The 22,301-nt window shown below is 39.7% G+C and overlaps 1 protein-coding gene across 1 annotated transcript; it reads left to right on the top strand.

The window, feature by feature from the left end:
- The first annotated feature begins 7,443 nt into the window (after positions 1-7,443).
- Positions 7,444-21,891, top strand: LOC146373914 (von Willebrand factor A domain-containing protein 5A-like). Its single transcript, XM_084950149.1, has 15 exons — positions 7,444-7,620; positions 7,704-7,818; positions 7,955-8,094; positions 8,188-8,276; positions 8,362-8,506; positions 9,278-9,357; positions 9,442-9,556; positions 9,696-9,854; positions 9,925-10,028; positions 10,866-11,086; positions 16,778-16,792; positions 17,573-17,713; positions 18,437-18,564; positions 20,954-21,077; positions 21,183-21,891. The coding sequence occupies exons 3-15, from the start codon at positions 7,963-7,965 to the stop codon at positions 21,260-21,262; spliced, it is 1,533 nt and encodes a 510-aa protein (XP_084806275.1). The 5' UTR covers positions 7,444-7,620; positions 7,704-7,818; positions 7,955-7,962; the 3' UTR covers positions 21,263-21,891.
- Positions 21,892-22,301: the final 410 nt, after the last annotated feature.

Genomic DNA, 22,301 nt, shown 5'->3' with positions numbered 1-22,301 from the left:
AAGTTCATATCTCTAACCTAAAGTTTAACAATTTACTCTTTGCTTAGGTCTTGGTATGCTGATTTCAAGAAAATGAACGATAGCTGTCTACTTTTTTTCAATAATACTTACATATATTACAACAAACTTGCAATGTCAGCATAGATTTAATATCTACAGCATCTACCTATACACTCCACTTCAGTACACTTCAGAACTTCTTTCAGTAACTACGAGCTGTGCTATTGATATGGCTTAAGCCAATCACCTTGGACATGTGAATGGTTGTATTCACAAGATACAAGTGAACAAAACAAAATAAATTCTATCGTAGAAACTGAGATCCCTACCTCTGAGCATAAAATGAAGGTTTCTGGAGAGCTTAAACCCCTACATCCTGAGAGATTTGCCTGGGGTGCAAAACTACATTTATAACATTGTGGTCTATGGAGACTCCAAGAAGGCTCATGATTAACACATGTAGGCAGACCTCAAACGCCTACAGATAAATGCAACAAAAAAAAAAGTTTGTTCAGCCAGCCCAGCATTCCATTTCTGATAGATGTGATTTCCAGAGATGGCCTGTGCTCTAAGTTTTTGCCTGACTATACAACAGTGATGAGGCATTCTGGGAAGTAATACACAGACTGAAATGCAGTGGAATTTGATGGCAGAAGAAAGCTTCAGGGAAACTAAAACCTATCACAAGTATATATATAATATAGAAATAGAACACATAAAATACAAATAGTACAAATAAATAAATGAAGACAGAAAAGGAGAGAAAATATTGACGTGTGAAACAGAGATGTGTGCAAAGGAGCTATAGCTTAATATGCTGGCTTAATATGCTGGATGACCTGATGTGCAAAAAATTATTATTACTGTTCAATAATAGGTCAGCTGTTCAAGAATCTGATGGCAGTGTGGAAGAAGGAGTTGTTGAGTCTGGATGTTCTGGATTTCACACTTCTGAAACTCTGTCCCAAGGGCAGAAGTGTGAACAGTCTGTGTTGGGGGTGTGTGAGGTCTTTGAGGATGGAGGCAGCTCTCCTCTAGACTCTGTGATGGTAGATGCTCTGAAGAGAGGGCAGTGGAGTCCTGATGATCTTCTCCACAGTTGTTATCACTCTCTGCAGGCGTTTGCGGTCCATGACAGTAGTGCTGTCGTACCATGCAGTGATGCAGCTAGTCAGTTCTAGGTTACTGGAAAACCTAGCACTTGTGATTTATGACCCTGGATTCCATACCTTCGTTACCACAGATTTCTGAGACTGAGACACTATCCTAGCTCAGCTTCACAAAAACAACATTGAATGCAGAGATGGGCAGTAATGCGTTACTTGTAACTTCTTTTTACAGCGAAAAAAACCCTAAATGTCCAAGCAAGCACTGAGTGCGCTACGACGTAATGAGAAATTCACAGAGAAACTCGCGGATTCTTCCACTGACCGCTGCGGCACACCTGCACCAGGTAAACCTCCGCCTACCCCACTCCTGCTTTACAGGTGACAATAGAGCAACAGAACCGCTAGTCTTTGATTTTATTTATTTTCTGCTGTGATTTACTTGCATCTATTTGAAAGAGTGAGTGTAAACACACAAAAAATATTTTATTTTATGTGCTGGAATATGCAGAAAATAGGTTTAAATGTTAAACAAATTTCTTCCAGTCAGAGAATGTTGCATATAATAAAATTTTTGCTTGATGCATAAAGTTAAAAGACTAAAACTAATAAAACAAGTTTTAAAAACAGACTTTTCCATTTGATTACACTTTGTATGATGGATTATACAGAAAAAGTAGAATTGGGCTGAAAGATCTATTGCTTTATTACCTATTCAGGTTGTAAATCGTGTTTTTAAAAAGTAACTAAGTAATCAGTAAAGTAACGGGATTACTTTTGGGGGGAAGTAATCAGTAATTAGTTACTGATTACTTTTTCAAGTAACTTGACCAACACTGATTGAATGTGTAATTGCACTTGTATCCTGCATCCTGTCACCAACTGACAGAAAATTCTCCATAATCAAAAAGTACAGATTGGCTTGTGTCTGGTGTGTGAAGCAGTGGAGAACCTGTGTATGGGGACTCAGATTTACAGAGATAAAGTTCAGGTAGGCAAACACATGGGAAAGGGAGGGCCAAGGTTCTCGACCACCATTTTGGTCCATCAGCAGACAGGGCCCAAGCACATTCATCTTCAGTGACAAAAAACACTGGAAGATAGAAAGACTTTCTCCCTGTTCACAGTGGTCTAAAGGGTCACCGCAGAATGACTTTTAAGAGTAAGCAGGCAAGGTTCGCCTAGCAGGTAACAGAAAGAGAGACACCTTCCTGTTTGGTGTAAACATTGTGTAATAAAGTATCCCTCACATGGAGGATTAAAAAAATGTAAATGGTCCAGGTGGATCTCTTCACTTAAAAATGAAAATAAATGAATAAAAAAATGTATCAAAAAAAATAAGGCTAAAGTAAAGTTTTACCTTCAGAACTTCAGCTGACTGCATTATATTTTGTTTTTAAACTTTCTATTATTTTGACATAGGCTTAATAAACCTGAGGTGTATTGCGTGAAAGAGATTTTTTATCCAGAGTTTGTTGATTCCAAGTGCTTTGCAGAAACATAGACATGCTATTTGGCTGGTAGATGCTTGTACCATCTACCAGCCAAATAGCAGGCAGGCAAGAGTTGGCTTTTGTCGCTGCTGCAGCTTTTTCACAAGCAGAAAATGTCTTGGGTAATGGAGATGTTGGCCACCAGGCGGCAGGCAAAACGTATTTTGGAGAATTCATATTTAATGCGATCTGATAAGGGAGATATATGAGACACACAGAAAATTGGCAGGTATTATTACTCTCTCTCTCTCTCTCTCTCTCCCCCCTGTATATATATGAAAAAAATATATATATATATACATACATACATATATATATATATATATATATATATATAGAGAGAGAGAGAGATAGATATATAGATATAGAGATAGATATAGATATAAAACCCAACAATATATTATATATATTGTTGGCTTAAAGCACTGGCTGAAGATGTATTAAGAACGCTGTATAAAAAAATCTTTAAGAATTTAGTCTTAAATGCAGATGTTTGTATTTCAAAATACTTGTCTTGTATGATGTTCTTTGGTCTTCAAATACCAGACCAGACTATTTTAACAACGGTGATGGGTAAGTTTTGTATAATAATAATAAAAACAAATTTAAGGTCCACCCACTCGACTCTGACGTGATCTCACTGAAGGGTCCCCACGGATACAGGAAAGCATTTCAGTTCGGTATAGAAAACTGGCGTGGGGGCATTTAAGCCACATTTCACACACTGAAGAACGAAAGTACTTTGAGAAGACAAAAATCTTTCTTTTCAAAGGTAGGCATTTCTCTGAAAACCATTCCCGCACACCCGTTGCGTATGTTTTGTGGAGAATTCTGTTATTTTTCTTTTCACAAAAAGCGGGCTGTAAAAAAAACAAAAAACAAATACAAACTGAAAAGCAGCTTCGATCTGTGATCACCCTGCCTTCACATGACTTATTATCAAATATTCATCCGCTCTGCTGTTTTGATCAGTTTGAGAGTGTGTGTTTTGATCATGTGGAGGAACTATGTAATGGCATGAAGACATCATCTTGTCCAAATGATGTTTTTCCAACACATTTAAAAAATATATTTTTAAGGTTATCGGTACTGACATCTTAAGGATTTTTAACAGCAGTCTTAGTTCAGGTGTTGTGCCAGCCCGTTTCAAACATGCTGTTGTACAGCCTATACTTTAAAAATTCATCTCGATTCCTCTGTCCTCTCAGATTTCTGGCCTATTTCAAAGCTTCCTTTCCTGTCAAAATTTTTTTGAAAAGATTTTATTCGTTCAGCTGCAATCTTTTTTTAAATTGACATGGTGTCCTTGAGAGGTTTCGGTCTGGTTTTAAAGCTCTTGGCAGCACTGAAACTGCAAAGTTTTTAACGGTCTTTATTTAGCCACTAACTCAGGAGACTCGGCTGTGCCTTTGCTTTTGGATCTGACAGCTGCCTTTAATACTGTTGACCACAGCGTCTTGATCTCACATTGGGGCATTGCAGCATCAGATTGGTTCAGTGGCATTAGAGTGGTTCAGGTCTGAGAGGACTTTCTCTGTGAGCTTTGGAGATTTTATCTCTTCCTCAGCTCCCTGTAACCCACACAATTTCCTTAGGGATTAATAAACTATGCTGATTCTCATTCTGATTACTTGTGGTGTTGCCCAGGGATCTATACTGGGGCCAATTTTATTCTCTATTTATATGCTACCTCGAGGTCTATTTTTTTTTTTTTTTTTTTAGAAAATATAACATTTGTTTCCATTCATACACCGATGACACTCAGATCTATCTAGGACTGAAGACGAGCTGCCCTGCCCCACTGCTATGGATAGTTACCCCACCATTACTTCAATGTCTCGGTGAAGTTAAAGCCTGGATGGCCTCTAACTTCCCTTTAATGAGAACAAAACCAAAGTGATAATTTTTGGACCAAGTGGCAATCCCAGCACAGCTGATTTTAACCGGCACAGTCTTATTGCTTATATGTTGGAGTTATCCAGATCTGCCTTGTAAGACTGCAGTTGGTCCAAAATGTCGCAGCTCGTCTTCTGACACGAACCAAAAGACTCGAACATATTTCCCTGGTGCTTGCCTCTCTTCACTGGCTCCCTGTTCACTTTGGAGTTGATTTTAAATTTTTATTGTTGACTTATAAAGCCCTGAATGGAAAGGCTCCTGGGTATTTGTCTGACCTCTTATGGGCCCTCTAGATCTATTAGATCAAATGATCTTCTGCTTTTATGGATACCAAGGTTGAGGCTGGTTCAAAGAGGCGATCGAACGTTTGGGGTTGTAGCGCCTTAACTGTGGAATAATCTACCCCTACACATCAGACAGGCTCCTTCTGTGAAACCTTTTAAATCTCATCTTAAAACACATCTGTATTCACTGGCTTTTAATGCAGTATGAAAGTTATTTGTTATTTATTTGTTGTTTGGTACCAATATCATAAGTTATTTGGTATTAGTTGTTTTGTATTTTTGTACAGCACTTTAGTCAACGTTGTTGTTGTAATTAAACGTGCAGTATATATAAATAAACGATAACGAAACTATTATGGTTTGATCGAGGAGGTGATCAGGGTGTCAATGGGACAGTTTGAGCACATGGGCGAGGTTCTCTCTTAAACACTACATGGGTATTTTTGAAAACGTAGATTTTCCGATTTCCTTTAAAAAAATTTCGTCCACACAGAATATCTCCGTTCTCATGTAAATGCAAAAAACCGGAGTCAGAAAGTCAAACCAGAACCCCTAACCCACTAAGAAATGTTGGCCAATCAGAAGTCTAGAAACCTGGGAGAGAAAGAGTATACAGGGTTTTGTGTCCTCACAAAACCTTAAGTACTTCTGAAAAGTTTTATTTTTATTTTTGGAAAGGCAACTTATTTTGTGTTACTTTTCAAGTGCGTTCATCATTTTAAATGTTAAGAAATGTTAAGAAAAAAATTAGGAATGAACAAAATGTATACAGCATACATACGTTTAATAAAAAAAAAAATTTTAAATTCAAAACCGACGTCGGGATTTGGGTTATGAGAGCGTCTGTGTTGAAGAAGCCACGTCCGAAGTTCACTCTGACCTCTCTGTCTTTCTAAATGGAGGGCCAGTAACTGCATGTGTATATGTAAGCGTGTAAAAACTGCAGATAGTAAGATTAAGAACAACAATATCTTGTCTCTATCCACCATTGTACAAATTCATCTCATGTAAACAATAACGTGGCGCACAGCGTGACGTCAAAAACGGCGCACACCTTTGACGTTGGGTGACAAATAAAAACCTAAACGCAGAAACGGAGGTTTTGAAAATCTCCACACTGGTAGGCGTTTTTAAAAATCTGTTTTCAGTGATGGAAATTTGGACGAAAGGTGCAAATGCATAGTAAAAGCTGCGTTTTCTAAATAAATAAATAAATAAATAAATAAATACCCGTGTACATCGGACTGCGGTCAAGTGAGCCCTCACATGAGAAGTTACAGTCAAGCTAGCCGCACCCCAGCCGCACCTATAATCTTGTTGGCACCCATACCGTAATAGGCGTAAGAAAAGTGCAACAAGATTGAAGGTGCGGCTGGGGGTGTTGAATAATCAGGCCCCATCTTAACTTAATGACCTTATAGTACCATATCACCCCATTAAAGCAATTTCCTCTAAGACTGCGGGTTTACTTGTGGATGCTAGAGTATATAAAAGTAAAATGGGAGGGAGAGCCTTCAGTTTTCAGGCCTCTCTTCTATGGAGCCAGCTTCCAGTTTGGATTCAGGAGAGACACTATTACTAGTTTTAAGATTAGGCTTAAAACTTTCCTTTTTGCTAAAGCACATAGTTAGGACTGGATCGGGTGACCCTGAAACTTCCCTTAGTTCAGACCTTCCCAAAGTGTGGGGTCAGGCTGATCCTGCCACGATTTGTTCCCCCGGTTCAAATCACGGACAAACAGTATCCCACAGTTGTTTATGTTTTTAAACCCATTTTGCACAGAGAGGCATTTTTTGAAAAATGTATTGATAGCAATGTTGAATATTATTACACAGGAAAAAAAACAAAACAACTACACATAAAATAATCACACCGTGACGCCTTTGTAAATGGAGGAACAGTAACTGCGTGTGTGTATGTAAGCGTGTAATACCTGCAGATAGACACAAAATACTGTTACTGTTAATCTGACTATCTGCCATTCTGCAATTCATCTCATGTAAACAATAACGTGGCGCACAGTGTGACGTGAAGAAAGGCGCATACCTTTGGCGTTGCGTGACGAACTCTGTATTCCTCGTCCACGTGTAAACGCAAAAAAGGAGTTTTAAAAAATCTCAGTTATCGGTGATTCAAAAACGTTGTTTACGTGTGGACGAAACAGCTGCGTTTTCAAAAATACCTGTGTAGGTACGGACGTAGCGTAAAAGAGTTAGTAGTTACTCTCTTACTACCTGTCATTTATTGCAGATTACTTGTATTTGCTTAATTGTTTACTAAATCTTTGAGATGTGAAATAAACCGCAATGGAGCAAAATATGGGTGTGTGTGGTTGGAGGATGTGTTTGTGCGGGGGGGGGGGGGGGCGCGAACATTTCTCTTGTAAAACAAAGGGGGGCCTAGCAAAAAAAGTTTGGGAACCACTGCCTTAGTTACACTGCAATAGGTCAAGGTTCCCATGAAGCATTAAGTGTTTTTCTTCACTGAGTGTTTTTTCACTCACTATACGTTTACACATACCTCTGCATTTAATTCAAGTTCTCTTCCACGGCATGTCTTTGTCCTGTTTTACTCCTCTCACCCTCAACCGGTCTTGGCAAATGGCTGCCCCTCCCTCAACCTGGTTCTGCTGGACGTTTCTTCCTGTAAATAGGGAGCTTTTCCCTCTCATTGTTGCCAAGGCACTTGCTCATAGGGGGTCTTTCGAGTGTGGGCTTAGTGCCCTACAGTCTGTCTTTCTCTGCCCGAGTGTCCTCTCCTCGTCCAATCTCTAAAGTAGAGTCCAACTGTTCCCTGGACCCTCTCCAGTACCTCAACACTGATCAAACCCAGGCCACGGTAGGTAGAGTGCTAATATTTCTGCTGTGTGTGGTTGTTACTTATTACTGAGAATTAAATATGAATGTGTCTGTGGTGTGCAGGTTAAGCTGGCTGCAGGACACAAGTTTGACAGAGATGTTGAACTGCTGATTTATTACAAAGATGCTAACCAGCCCACCGCTGTGGTGGAGGCAGGACAGGCCTCTGCTGAGCCGGGTGAGTGGAAATGATAGTAGTTGGTTTGAAAATGTAAAACAAAATTGCTTATCTACTGCTGCTTGGAAGTTCAATTTGTTGGCATAAACAAAAAACAATTTCCCCCATTTTTTTTTTTTTTTTTTAAATTTTTCAGGCTCTCTGATGGGTGATCCAGTGGTGATGGTGAGTCTGTACCCTGAGTTCCCAGAGTCTGTGATGTCTTCATGTGGAGAGTTTGTGTTCTTAATGGATCGATCTGGAAGTATGAGTAATACTCGCATCCGCAGTGCCAGGGTATTCATAATATATTTAGTCATAAACTCATAAAAAGTTTCATGTTGTTCCTCTCACACAGTGGCCTCACCATCTTATCCATGTTCTCTTAAGGATACTCTGCTGCTCCTGTTGAAGAGCTTACCAAAGGGCTGCTGTTTCAACATTTACAGTTTTGGGTCCAGATATGAACACATCTTCCCGTGAGTCTCTCCCAGCCCAACAAAGGTCCTTTTGTCCTTGACATGAAATACATGCATGTTTGTATTGGTGTCTGTGTGATGGCAGTAAGAGTGTGGAGTACAGCCAGCAGACCATGGAGGAGGCTCTAAATACAGTTGAGCAGATGGAGGCTAATCTTGGAGAAACAGAGATCCTGGAGCCCCTAAAACATATTTACAACCAGCCCTGCATTCCCAATCACCCTCGACAGGTAACACACACTCACACGCTCTTCTGGTTTGCTGTCCTCGTGGGGACATCCCAATAACATAATGCTTTCCCTAGCCACTTACCCTAAACTTAATCATTAACCATAAACCAATTGTAACCCTAAAACACTAAAACCACAATTTAAGTGTGGAAAATGCCTTCAACAACGTGGGGACCTGGTCCCCACGTTGTTGAAGGCATGGTCCCCACCAAGATAGTAAGAACCCGTATGCACACACACACACACACACACACACACACACACACACACACACACACACACACACACACACACAAAAACAAACTGCTTTGCATTAATCTCTTGGAAATTTCCTTTGAACTTAATTTTACTTTCTGCTTGCCTTGCTTTAGCCTTAGAACAACTTCATCTTAAAATATAATGATTTAGGATATTTTAGCTTTTTTTATATCACCATGAAGATTCTTTATAGGGATGTATCTACATAGAGCAGATTCAGTTTCATAAAAACATTGGACAAAAGTTGGACCACACATGCTCTACAAATGTTTCTCAGCATTGGCATTAGTGTACAATCTAACTTTTAATATATCACATATTTTAACCCTGTGAATATAATCGTTGTTCATGTAACAGCTTTGTTCTTTAGTTTGGAGTTCATACTAACTATACATTGTTCGTTGCACACTACCACAAAAACATTTGTGTTTCTGAACCTAACTCAGCTCTCAGAACAAGCTGTGTGTTTCTGGGTCTGATGTTTTGTCCTTATGTGCCAACTCTCCTCTCTAGCTGTTTGTCTTTACTGATGGAGAGGTGAGGAACACCAAAGAAGTGATAGATCTGGTGAAGAAGAACTCAGATTCTCACAGGTGAAACCACAAAAACACAACTATATCTACACAATTCCCAGAATGTCCAACATGTCCTCTATGTAGAAAACTGTTGTATTGCAGGTGTTTCTCTTTTGGGATTGGGGAAGGGGCCAGCTCTGCTCTCATCAATGGGATGGCCAAAGAAGGAGGAGGTCATGCTCAGTTCATCACAGGGACTGACAGGATGCAAGCAAAAGTAAGACATTAAACACAATTAGAAGTCAAGTTAAACATTGCAGCAGCAGCAGATACATATTTGAGATCAGACCTGCAGTGAGTAAAATGTCTGTTCCAACTGTTTGTGTATATTTGGAGAGTTTTTCATTATTTTTCAGGCGATGCAGTCGCTGCGATTTGCTCTGCAGCCGACTGTGGTCGACATCTCAGTCATATGGGATTTACCAAAGGAAGTGTCTGTCACTGTCCTTTCTCCACCAATCACAGCACTTTTCCAGGGTCAGAGGTCACTGATTTATGCCCAGCTCACTGGACAGGTAGGAGCAGCAGCCTCTCATGTTGTTGTTTAACTATTTCATGACTTCTAACCCTGTGATTCTGTGTCAGAGCTCAGAGGCAGCAGAGGGCTGTGTGACGGTGAAGTACAGCCTGGCAGGTCATCCCTCTGAGAACCAGCTGCACTTCAGTCTCAGACCTGCAGAGGACACTGGGTAAAACAGAGTTTAAGAAACCCAGTACTCTTCTTTGGTTCATGACTTTAGATATATTGGGTTGAAAATAGCAGTAGATTATAATGAATATGGACTGAAATATGTTGTGTTCACATCTGAAATAAAGTATTTAAATAGGTTAACCACTGACATTTACTTCTTATTGCATAATCTTGGTGACTAAGAGTCGACATGAGTAATTAACCCTCTCAAGGCAGGCGTTGCCGATTTGCAACAGTTAAAAACTAACAACCTGATTACCCCACATACATATTTTATGACTTCTTTTTACTCAGAAGTACCACTGCAGGACTTGGTTGTACATTAGCAACAAAAAGTTTAATTTGAGCCTGAGAGGGTTAATATCCTATTGCATTCAATCACTTCTGAATCTCTTCATAACTTCTACTCCGCATGCTGAGCTTATTCACAAACCTTTTAAATAAAGTAAAAAAGATAACATTCTCTTGTTTGCTGTAATTACTAACCACTCACACAGGAGGAGAGACTTCTTTCTCACTATCAGTGAGAATGAATCAGTGGAATTTGCTCATTGATATATTAATTATAAATTCTTTTAGTCTTAATCACAAATATTGTAACAATCCAAACTCTAATATCAGCGCTATCAGCAGGTTTAAAACCTGAAGAAAGTGCTCATGTGTCATTTGGATTTTGATTACTTCTAGGTATGAGCATTTGTTTTCAATCATGGTATCTGATGTGATTTTTGGGGAGTTTGACTCCAACTCTATATAACCTTAAAAAATACAATGGTAAAAAAACAAAGAAACACTTAAGTCACCCATCTCTTGGTGTGTTCCTTCTTATCTGCAGATTAACAGTCCACAGGTTGGGTGCTCGAACTCTGATTCGCTCCCTGGAGATGGAGGAGAGAGAGCACAGCGGACAGCAAGGTGGAGGTGTGAAGGAGAAGGTGGTGCATCTCAGTGTCCAAACAGGAGTGAGCTGTTCTTTCACTGCCTTCATTGCTGTCAACAAAGACAACAGCGAAGTGATTCAAGGACCTCTTGTGTGCAGAAATGTTCCGACACCCTGTGAGTCTTTGCCAAAAGCAAAGCTAAAAGTCAGCCACAGCTCTGAAGCAAAGATGGTTGAGCATGAATAAAACCAGTAAAATGTTTGGTTTAAGAGAAGGTCAGACCCAAATGAAAAGAATGATTAGCAACAAGGTGGTAAAAATAATGTAGGTACTGATCAGACAGCAGTATGAGAGAGAGGGATGCATGTGAGGTTTTTTCACTAATCCTCAAATGTTGAACTCATTCCTTTTTCCTTTTCTTTTCTTTTTTTTTTTTATCTTTGAAGTGATCCAAAGTCCACCTGTGGTGAACAGTGATCCAGAGTCTCGAGCACTGTTCACTGTGGTGAAAATCCACAGCTCACACCAGCAGAAGGGATTGTTTGTCTCGCGTCTTTATCAAAATCAGGCCGTCTCACCAAAGCTAGCATTAGCTAAACACATGACTATAGAGCAGTGGTCCCCAACCTTTTTTGCACCACGGACCGGTTTATGCCCGACAATATTTTCACGGACCGGCCTTTAAGGTGTCGCGGATAAATACAACAAAATAAAACTAGTACCGGTACCGAAAAAAAGAAGATTTATTCATAACACACGTGAAAAGACCCAGGAAAACCGAGTTAACAATAAAAACGATAACAAAAAACACTGAAAAACGATAAAAACCCTGAAAACCATACATTTTACACCTGAGCCTCAACTCTCGCGGCCCGGTACCAAACTACTCACGGACCGGTACCGGTCCGAGGCCCGGGGGTTGGGGACCGCTGCTATAGAGCACAGTATGAGCTAAGCAAAAAAACACAAAAAACGAAAACTGCTAGCCTAAACGCTAGCGGCTAATTGCAGGTGGGGATAGCAGGCCGTTTTACCTGGCAACACTTAACCAGAGTTTTGACTAGCCTACTTACAAATAACTCTTGGTAAGTTACAACAGCTCCATTCATTAGGTAACTGGTCGTCAACCATAAAAGTAACAGTGTGTTACTTGCTTACGGACTCAAATGTCCACTTCACAGCTGTAGCTCCTCTCACGCACAGAGAGCTCTCCACCAAATCCCACTCATCCACCTAAGACACTAGATTGGCTGGAATACATACCAATTAAATTAAAGAAAAATAATAACACTTCTAACATAAATAAAAATGGTGACTAAGTAGCACACATTACACACGCTAAGCACATTTCTATGGATACAACTATCATTAAATTGTAAACAATATAACTTCAATTGCCTTAACACATTTTAAACAGTTTCTTTTCAGATTTTAACCATTCATATGTATTTTTAAACATTCATACACATAATGAACTCTAGAAAAAACACACACACATACTTTCAGTCATGAAAACTTGGAGTTTTTATTCATGGTTCCCATCGAATAAGTTGATTTAACGTAAAAGGAATAAGTACCATAGAGTCACTTCAGTTTACTAAAACTCAGTATTTATTGTTCATTTTGTAATTCTTTTTAATTACCATATTTTTCGGACCATAAGGCGCACCGGATTATAAGGCGCATTAAGCAAAACAAAAAAGCAAGAGAAGTCAAACTTTACTCATCTCATTCTTCTTGCTTCCAACATCAATGAATCAATGGTACAGAAATGGAGAAGTCTCTCGCAGATGCTGTATTCCCGTGTTGTTGCAGTATATTAATGAGTAACCTCGTATTGTGGACAGATTATCTCAGTTGTTCTCCTGACTGAAGTTTGGTCAGTTTACAGCATCCTGACATGCGATTGCATTTGTCCCTGCATTTGTCCTGGGAGGGTTCCCTATTTGGGAACCTTCACGTTAACTTTTATTGAGTGGAAAAAAGTTAGCTTTCGTCCTCCAGCTTCACTGTGTTTATGTTATGCTAACATAGCTGTGTCGCTAGCAGTCACGTAGCACATCATTATGTACCAGCTAGTCCAACTTCAGTAACCCTACAAAAGTCACTGCTGTTTAGTTTTCTGTCTTCATTTATGTTGGAAGTGATAGCAGAGCTGTATGTTTTTATTTTTTCAAAAATCTCTCCTCAGTCAGAACATGGTATATCATGTTTAGGTGGAAACTAGCGAGCTAACTTCTAACTTCGTTAACTTTAATAAATTCTGTTTACACCTGGTTAAGCAGCAACACTGATCATTTTATTAAAGATGAAAGAATTTAGACAGTTTTTAACTCTCAGTGATGCCGGAGTGTTCATTTGACTTTGGGACCTGAAGCAGACGGAGTTTTGGACCCAGATTACTCCGTGAGGCTCCTGACTACGGTAGCCGTAATGCTCCGACAATCCATGAAGTGGTGCGGCTTCATAGCTTGAGCGCCTTGTACCACATAAAATCGATTCAAGTTCAGCAAGCACAACCAGAATTCATACATAAGGCACATTGGATTATAAGGCACACTGTCAATTCTTGAGAAAATTAAAGGATTTTAAGTGCGCCTTATAGTGCGAAAATACAGTAACCAAAAGTCAAAGATTTGAGCAGTGATGACTCAAAAACGTGTCACACAAAACAAAAAGGGAACACATTGCCTCAACTATATTTTCATTTCTTGGCCTCCACTATTTATATTAAATATATATAAATTATATTTAACCCTTTAAAGCCGGTCGGAGCGGGCACGCTCTGTTTTGCGTAACTATTTTTAAATCCTGGTAGCACTGCAACCACGTAAGCTAGCGCAATAATTTTTTTTGCATATGAAACCGGAGGAGTTGTACTTACATCTTATCTTAACAATTCGTGGGGTGATCGTGGTTCAAGAGTTGGTAGTTCGTCTTGTAATCGGAAGGTTGCCGGTTCGAGCCCCGGCTCCGACAGTCTCGTTTGTTGTGTCCTTGGGCAAGACACTTCACCCGCTGCCTACTGGTGGTCAGAGGGGCCTGGTGGCGCCAGTATCTGGCAGCCTCGCCTCTGTCAGTGCGCCCCAGGGTGGCTGTGGCTATAATGTAGGTTGCCATCACCAGTGTGTGAATGGGTGGATGACTGATTGTGTAAAGCGCTTTGGGGTCCTTAGGGACTGAGTTAAAGCGCTATACAAATACAGGCCATTTACCATTATGTGGAAGCATAGGAACTACGGACTAAAGTTTCGGCCTGTCTCAGCAATGCAAAGCCCCCAGCATCCAGCATCCAGCATCACCATGGAGGAGAGGAAGGCACTTACATCACTTAGTAATGACAACAACATAATCATCCTTCCGGCAGACGAGTAGATGCACGGTTTTGCTAAACCAGAAAGACTATCATGAGAAGATTTTTTTTTTTTTTTTCACTGCTCAGTGACAAAAATACTTATGAGCCTCTAAAACGAGACCCAGGAAGTGTTCACAGGAAGAGGGTGATAGATTGTCTGAAATAGTTAGAACAAGACAATGCTATTAACCAGACCTCATATCACAGGCTATACCCAAGGGAATCTACACCAAGTCTGTGTGGTTTACCAAAGATACATAAATGGAGTGTACTTTTAAGACCAGTTGTCTGTATGATGAACTTGATCATCTATAACATCTCAAAGTTTCTGGCTCTGAGATTTTATAGGTCACATCTCAAAATCACCACGTTGGTAGGCAGCTCCGAACACCACATCAAGAACACCTTGGATTTGGTTGAGGGGAGAGATGTCATTATGAAGGCAGATGAAACAAGTCAGTCACTGACTCAGTCACTGAAGCAGTGGAGGTAATTCGTAAGCGATTACAGGATGACCCCAACCTCAGCAACAGGACCACTCTCAGCATCGACCAAGTGTGTTTGCCCCTGGAACTGTGTCTTAATTGCACCCATTTCCCATACAAGGCAGAAACATGGATGTACCATGGGTTCCTCAGTTTTACCCATTGTGGTCAACCTGTACATGGAAGAAGTGGAAAAGAGGGCTTTGTTATCCTACCCTGGAACACCACCAAGTCATTGGTTATGGTGTGTAGATGACACCTGGGTGAATTAATTCACTGGAGCACAAACTGGGTGTCATCAGGACACTACAACACAGAGTGAACATCATCCCCACAGATGCAACAGCTTGGCAGAAAAGAATCATATGAAAAAGGCTCGCCCTCTAAAAGAACAAATTAATTAACGATTGGGGATTTATCTATGAGTGAGTTTCTGTGATTTTTACTTTTGTGTTTCTATTTTTTTAAACTAGATTTTTTCCCCTCGTCAGTTTTCTTAATATTCCTGTGCTTACTTTATTTTTATTTGTTTGCATTTTTCTGTGTAGTTTTGACTATGAACTGTTTTTGGACATAAGGCCCCCGCCCTTTATTCTGGCCAAATAGGCTGTGGTTCAGTCCACAGCTTATTTGGGTTGTGGCTTAACCAATCAGCCAGTAACACCCCTTTAACCTCCTAAGACCCAAACTCTTCCACGGCATGCATTTTTAATTTCTCTTTGATATTTGGGCTGATTGGGACCCGATGAATGTAAAAACAAAGAATTACCAGAATTTTTTTTTATTTATTTATTTTTTTACCTAATTTTTGTTTCTAAGAAAAATGAGAGCCACATATGAGGATATTCATTAAGATTTCGATAGAACAGTAGCAGTATAATGTCCTCGTAAGTGGATATCAGGCCCTTGTAGAGCAAAATTTAGTATTTTGGTCTAAATAACTCAAAATGTGATGTCCACATATGTGGACGCCAGGTCCTAGGAGGTTAAATGTTAATTGGGCGGCTTGTTTATTTGTAAATGTATAATTGGTCCACTTTGATTTCTTCTGTTTCCTGTTTTTTATTTTAACACAAACTGTTTGATATTTCATAATGACCCTGATGAAGGCCACAAGCCAAAAAGCACTGGTTACCCAATAAATTTGTTCCCTAATACTTTTAAGTGTTGATGGAGTCTTTACGTCATCTTACAGTAGTTTTGACCCAGAGGATTCTGCAAATCGTTATAATATTGTCAGCCAGCAACTTTTGGTGTGTATGAGTTATGTAGGAGTTATGTTTGTTTGTTATGTTATTTTAGTTATAAAATCTATGGCATTATTTTTGTGCCTCTGTTCTGAGTGTATGTCAATTATTTTTGCAAGTACAAATGTTGCATTTTCAGGAGAAAATTATTTTGAATGAAGAAAAGCTTAATTTGAGCGAACAAAATTCATTGCTGCTAAATGTATTTCAGTGTTTGCTAATATCCATATACACACACAATAACAGCCCCTCTCGCTCAGTTGTTGGCATTTTCTCCTGCTCAGATCTCTGCTCTGTGTGCTCACAGACATCTGCCGACCTGCTCTCAGTGTGACGCTCATGCTTTCAACACCTCTGCTTCCTGCACGCTCAACTCTTTCTGTACACCGTTGTAAATGTGCCACAAAACCAACCAATCACAGACTTGGATGCAAAAATTCTGGTTGGCTCGCTAGCTACTGTATTCCAAAAACACTGTCCAAAATGTAGCTAAATCCAGTGGACTGGTATGGTTTAAACTAGATTAAAACCAACAATGGTCTTAAAAAATTATATTTTTTAAAATAAAATAATTAAACATACTAACTGAAATGGGTTGGGCTACACCTTGGACAGTGTTTCTGGAATGCAGTAGCTAGCAAGCTGATTGGAGACCAATACAGCCAATTGTTTGTGGTGAGTCATGTATGAAGCTCAAGAGCTAAAAGGTTTGAAAATTCTTTTTACTAACGTGTTTTCACCTTTCTTTCTTTTTTCTTGTTCTTTTTTTGCGTTCTCAGCATTCAAGGGATTAGGTAAGGAAAAATGTTTTTTTTTGTTTGTTTGTTTTTTAAATATTTTGTGTTTTGTAATTATAAGCATACCCACTTAGCAAAATTGGTATGGCCTGGATCTGGCCCACACAATGTGCTTACACATGGCCCACATACCGCAAAGAATGACGGCCCTTTGGTGGTCCAGATCTGGTTTGCCAGCGATGGCCCACACATGGGCCAGAACAAGGTCAGTTGCAGACACACTGGTGGTCCTGTGCCTTATGTCAGCCTTATGTGTACTTTAATCAAGCCATGTAATAACAACATGTGCCGGAACATAATAGCGCAAAAGTAACATGACGAAACTCTGTTCAGAGAATGGACTAATTCTTTTATAGCTGCCATGACACCAGTCAGTCAGAAGTGCCGGCTTGATACCAGATCTGGGCCAGACCTGCTTGCTATTTGGGTAGGCTGCTGTCTAAAGCAACAAAAAACATATGAACCAGTTCCTGACATATAGCAGTTGAAGAGTTTTCATTGTCCTACATTTAAGAGAGATACCATTGCACTTGTTGCACATTTGTTTAGTCAGGGCTTCCACAGCCAGTGGAATTGGAGCAGCTTTACTTTGTTTAGATGACCATCACTGCACTGGATGGATGTGGATTTCTATTTATCAGGAAGGAATAAACTTAACCTCAGTGTTAGTCATATGAAAGTAATGAATTACCAGATCACCCAGTTGGACTGTAGTGTGTGTGTTTTTTATAATAATGACTTGAGCTTTACTGAGTTGCGGTCTCTCTAATCTCTCAGCAGCTCATTGCTATGAACCAACAAAGTCTCACAGCAAAAAAGGGCTATTTCCTCACATGAAGAAGAAACTACCTGTCTTTTGGAACTCTCATAAGATGCCTGCCAAGCATTATGTTGCTTCACATATGTTTGTTTACGAAGGTAATGTTGGTTAAAAGTAGACACATAAAGCTTTTAGTTTCCATCATTTACAGAATATCAGGGCACCCAATACATTCTTCATTGTTGTTGCCACATCAGACTCATCTTACCATAACACTGCACTGCAAAACTTTACATGGGAAGAAGTGAGCGCAGTTTGGTACCACAAAAAAACGAGCAAAAAGTGCCTTACTGTAAATTTACTGTATAATATTTATTTTTTAATTAGATAGAAAGGCCATGACTGGACACTTGATGTTCAGTTATTATTTCATCTTTGTACTTTTTTTTTTCCAGCTGCTGTGCATGAGCACCTATCCAGAGACCGTCTGTGAAGGTTCTCAGTCATCCAGGTCATCGTAGTCAAAGGAGCTTGCAAAGAAAAGCGTCTGGACTTCTTTAAGTTACTTGAAGACGTTTCACCTCTCATCCGAGAAGCTTCTTCAGTTCTAAGGTCAAATGGTGGAGAGTCCCAGATATAAACCTAGTGGGAGTATCCCCCCACAGAGGGACAAAAGGACCCCCTGATGATCCTCTAATCGCCTGAGGTCCTTTTGCCAGGGGGTCCTTTTGTCCCTCTGTGGGGGGATACTCCCACTAGGTTTATATCTGGGACTCTCCACCATTTGACCTTAGAACTGAAGAAGCTTCTCGGATGAGAGGTGAAACGTCTTCAAGTAACTTAAAGAAGTCCAGACGCTTTTCTTTGCAAGCTCCTTTGACTATCCAGAGACCCTTTGCTACAGTTAGTCTCCCTCCAGGAGGCGTCTGGCTGCTGGCTGCTTGATCCAGCTCTGGCTACTGCACTGGGAAAGACCAGCAAGGAGGTGAAAAAGTCAAAGCCTGAAAAGGTGGGTTTTTGTCAGTTTCAGTCATTACAAAAAGTGATGATATGCATGTTAATCAAATTTTATGGTACAAAATATAGAAAGAAATTACAAATATTAAACATAACATAACCCAAAAGATGAAAATGAAGTCAGCTGTAGTAAAAACTGGCAAAAAGTATTTCCCTCATAAGAGGTGTCCGTGAAGGTATTTGCCTTATGTTACATTATTTATGTTATCACAATTGTAAAAACTAAGATCAGAACCCTTTTGTGGCATTTTTTTATGTAAAGGTAGTTTGTTGAGATTATGTGTGTAGAAGCACTAATTTGTCTTGGTGTACCTACATTCACATGTGACTGGCTGCCTGTTGCTGTTTTAACTCCATTACTTTCTGTTGTTGCCCGTTCTCTGTGCCATGTATTGCCTGGTGTTCATATAAGAGCCGGAAAGCCCTGGGTTTCATGGGGGCAGGGTTGGTTGTAATTGAAGGGACCCAGGCTTCTCATTCCAAGTACCACAGGGGTCACTGAATGAAAAATTGCTTCCTTGAAAAAGACTAAAATTACAGTTCAGTGTAGAATATTACCTAAAATAAACTATATACAAAATGCCTTCAAATGACAGAGATGCAGAAATGTGTGGATTTCCTCCAGAGCCATGGCTCAGTGTCTGTGTGTCTAAATTAGTCTCACAGACCTGAATATGACACTGGAAGGCATTTATATTTCTGAACCTGTTTAAACTGCTGCTCACCACTAACAAGCACAAGCATCAATTTTGGACTTTTAAACCTTTTCATAAGTTTTGCATCTTTTCCTTCTGATTAAAAATCTCCCTTATGGTCATTCATACTACACAAAGTAATTAAGCAATAAACAATTAAATGACCGAGAAGTTAATTTTTCACTTTCATCTATAGAAATTTGTTTGGTTTTTTTGTGACTAACAAAAACTGGACAGTCTAGAGAATTTTACACATTTATTTACTATAATTTAAGTTCAAAGAGTCGTACTGACAGGTTTCCTTCTATGTTACAGCAGGTTTTTCTTCATTATGTAGAAAAACGGTTAAATATGTAACAACTTTAGTTTCACTGGTCCGACCCACTTAAGATCAAAGTGGGCTGAACGTGGCCTACGATGTAAAATTAGACACATCTGGTCTAAAGAGAGTATCGCAGGATAAGATGAGATAAGATAAGATAAAACTTTATTAATCCCTCGGGTGTCGTTCCTCTGGGAAATTCGGTTTCCAAAAGCACAGCACCGACAGAAGTTACAGTTACAGAATATTATATATACATATATATATATACACACACACACACACACACACATATAAAAACAGAGACATATATAAATAAAATATACGAAGGGGATAAATAGAATAAATAGGAATAAAAATAAAAATACAAGTGAATTGCACATTTCAAGTATTGAGGTCTATTGCACCATTGACTATTAACAAAAGTATTGCACAAAAGGTATTGCACAGTGAGGTGAAGAGGCACTACAGCTTAGTTGTTCCCCCCTCCTTTGTCCTCCTGTTTCCCCTCCCTCTCCCCTCCAGAGAGGAGTTAAACAGTTTGATGGCGTGTGGGACAAAGGAGTTTTTAAGTCTGTTAGTTCTTGTCTTGGGGAGAAGCAACCTGTCACTGAACAGACTCTTCTGGTTGTTAATGGCCGTGTGCAGAGGATGCCCAGCATTGTTCATAATGTCCAGCAGTTTTTTTTAGTGTCCTTTTCTCTGCCACTGTCACCAGAGTGTCCAGCTTCATGCCGACCACAGAGCTAGCCTTCCTGATCAGTTTCTCCAGCCTGGATGAGTCCTTCTTTGCTGTGCTGCTCCCCCAGCACACCACAGCATAGAAAAGTACTCCAGCAACCACTGACTGGTAAAACATCCTCAGGAGCTTCCTGCAGATGTTAAAAGACCTCAGCCTCCTGAGGAAGTACAGTCGGCTTTGGGCTTTTTTATACAGGTGCTCTGTGTTGCATGACCATTCCAGTTTATTGTCCACCCACAGCCCGAGGTACTTGTACTTGTTGACCACCTCCACCTCCTCCCCCTCTATCTGAACCGGCAGTGGACCTTCTCTGGACCTCCCGAAGTCCACAACCAGTTCCTTAGTCTTTAAGGTGTTGAGTTGCAGGTGGTTTGTGTGACTCCATGCGACAAAGTTCCTCACCAGACTTCTGTACTCCTCTGAGATGATGCTCTATCAAATACCCTCGGAAATACCCCAGGATAACAGCAATAACACTGCAGGAGAGAGAAGCCTCTGGCAAAACACACAAAATAAGTGTGCATGGCTTGTTTATTGTACTGAATAAAGTCAATTGCTCTCAGGCTCGGTGTGTGTGTGTGTTTGTGCTCCCTGTTTTATTTGTCTTTTATTGGGGAATTAGGGCAACAATGAAGTGTGGGCCACCGTTCTGGCTCTGATCTGGCTTCATGCTTTCAAGATGGATGCAAAGGACGAGTGGGAGCTTCTGGCTATGAAGGCTGCCTCATGGCTCCGTGCTCAGAATGGTAGTAACACGATAATAACAGAAAATGCTGCATATCCATGACACAAAGTTAAAGTGAGCTATTCTTGCAAATTCATTCTTTAATCCTTGTGTTTTGTGTTCTTAGCACCATGTGTGTCAGAGTGTGTGGAGGCTGGAAATGTCCTGTTGGGTTCCAGCGTGAAGAAAGAAGCTCTGGGACTCTGAGAGTTTTCTCAAAGAGCTAGTTATGCCAAATGCCTTTTGATTCAGTGTTGTGTCATACTGTCTTCTTCATTCACGTTTTTCACTGACTGTGTGTTTATACATCATTCTGCATTTAATCATCAGTTATTATTAATCTCTGGCTCTCTTCCATAGCGTGTCTTTTGTCCTGCTCCCTCCACTCAGAAATAAGAGAGAAAACACACTAATGTACACGCTTAATGTGCCCTACACGCTTGTGCCTTGGGAAACATTCATCTTTGTGATTAAGATGTGTATATTAGCGAGCAATTTATGTTTAATTTTCTGTACATTTCAGTTAGAAAAACAAGGAGAAGCCTTAAGAAAGGAAAGGGTTTAAAAAGGTCTTCGAAGTCAAGAAAAGCAAGCCTTGTGGAGATCTCTTCTGTTGTGTTTGCTGGCTGTCAAGCTTCACATTGTTACGTGGTGTGAGGGCAGCACGAGGCAACTGTTGTTGTGATTTGGAGCTATATAAACAAAACTGAATTAAATTGTACTGAATGATGTCTCCGCTGTTATATTTATTGTTCATGTTTCATTTTTATTTTGTTGCAATTGTTCTAAATGCTTTTTGAACTTAATCAAACTATTTTATTTGTATTTCCATTTGTGCCTTGAACTGAAAATTAAAAATTAAACTTGGTGCTTGGAAGATTAAGAATTTGTTCTTTGGTTTAACTCAGTCCTTCTGAGTAAAGATCTATAGCTTCAGTTCAAGAAAATGAATAATGGTATACAGGAGTACAGTATCAAATTACACTGATAACTGAAGAACTACCATGCGGCTTATTCCTTCATTCTTTATTAACAGGACAAGTCACATTAAAGCTTTACAATAAAAAAGACATGTAACAAACACAAAACATCAGAGAATAATAAGTTTATCAAAACATAAGTTCTGATAAGTAAACGTGAGCAAAGGCTGTAAATGTAAAAGCTACACTTTAGCATAAAATATAATGCGTAAACATACCATTACAGACATATCTGAAACCGAACTGGAACTCTTAAACTCACTACT

This window comes from Perissodus microlepis, chromosome 14 (assembly GCF_051167445.1).
Source record: "Perissodus microlepis isolate ML-2025 ecotype Zambia chromosome 14, ASM5116744v1, whole genome shotgun sequence".
NCBI lineage: Eukaryota > Metazoa > Chordata > Actinopteri > Cichliformes > Cichlidae > Perissodus > Perissodus microlepis.
This window is presented reverse-complemented; position numbering and strand designations above follow the sequence as displayed.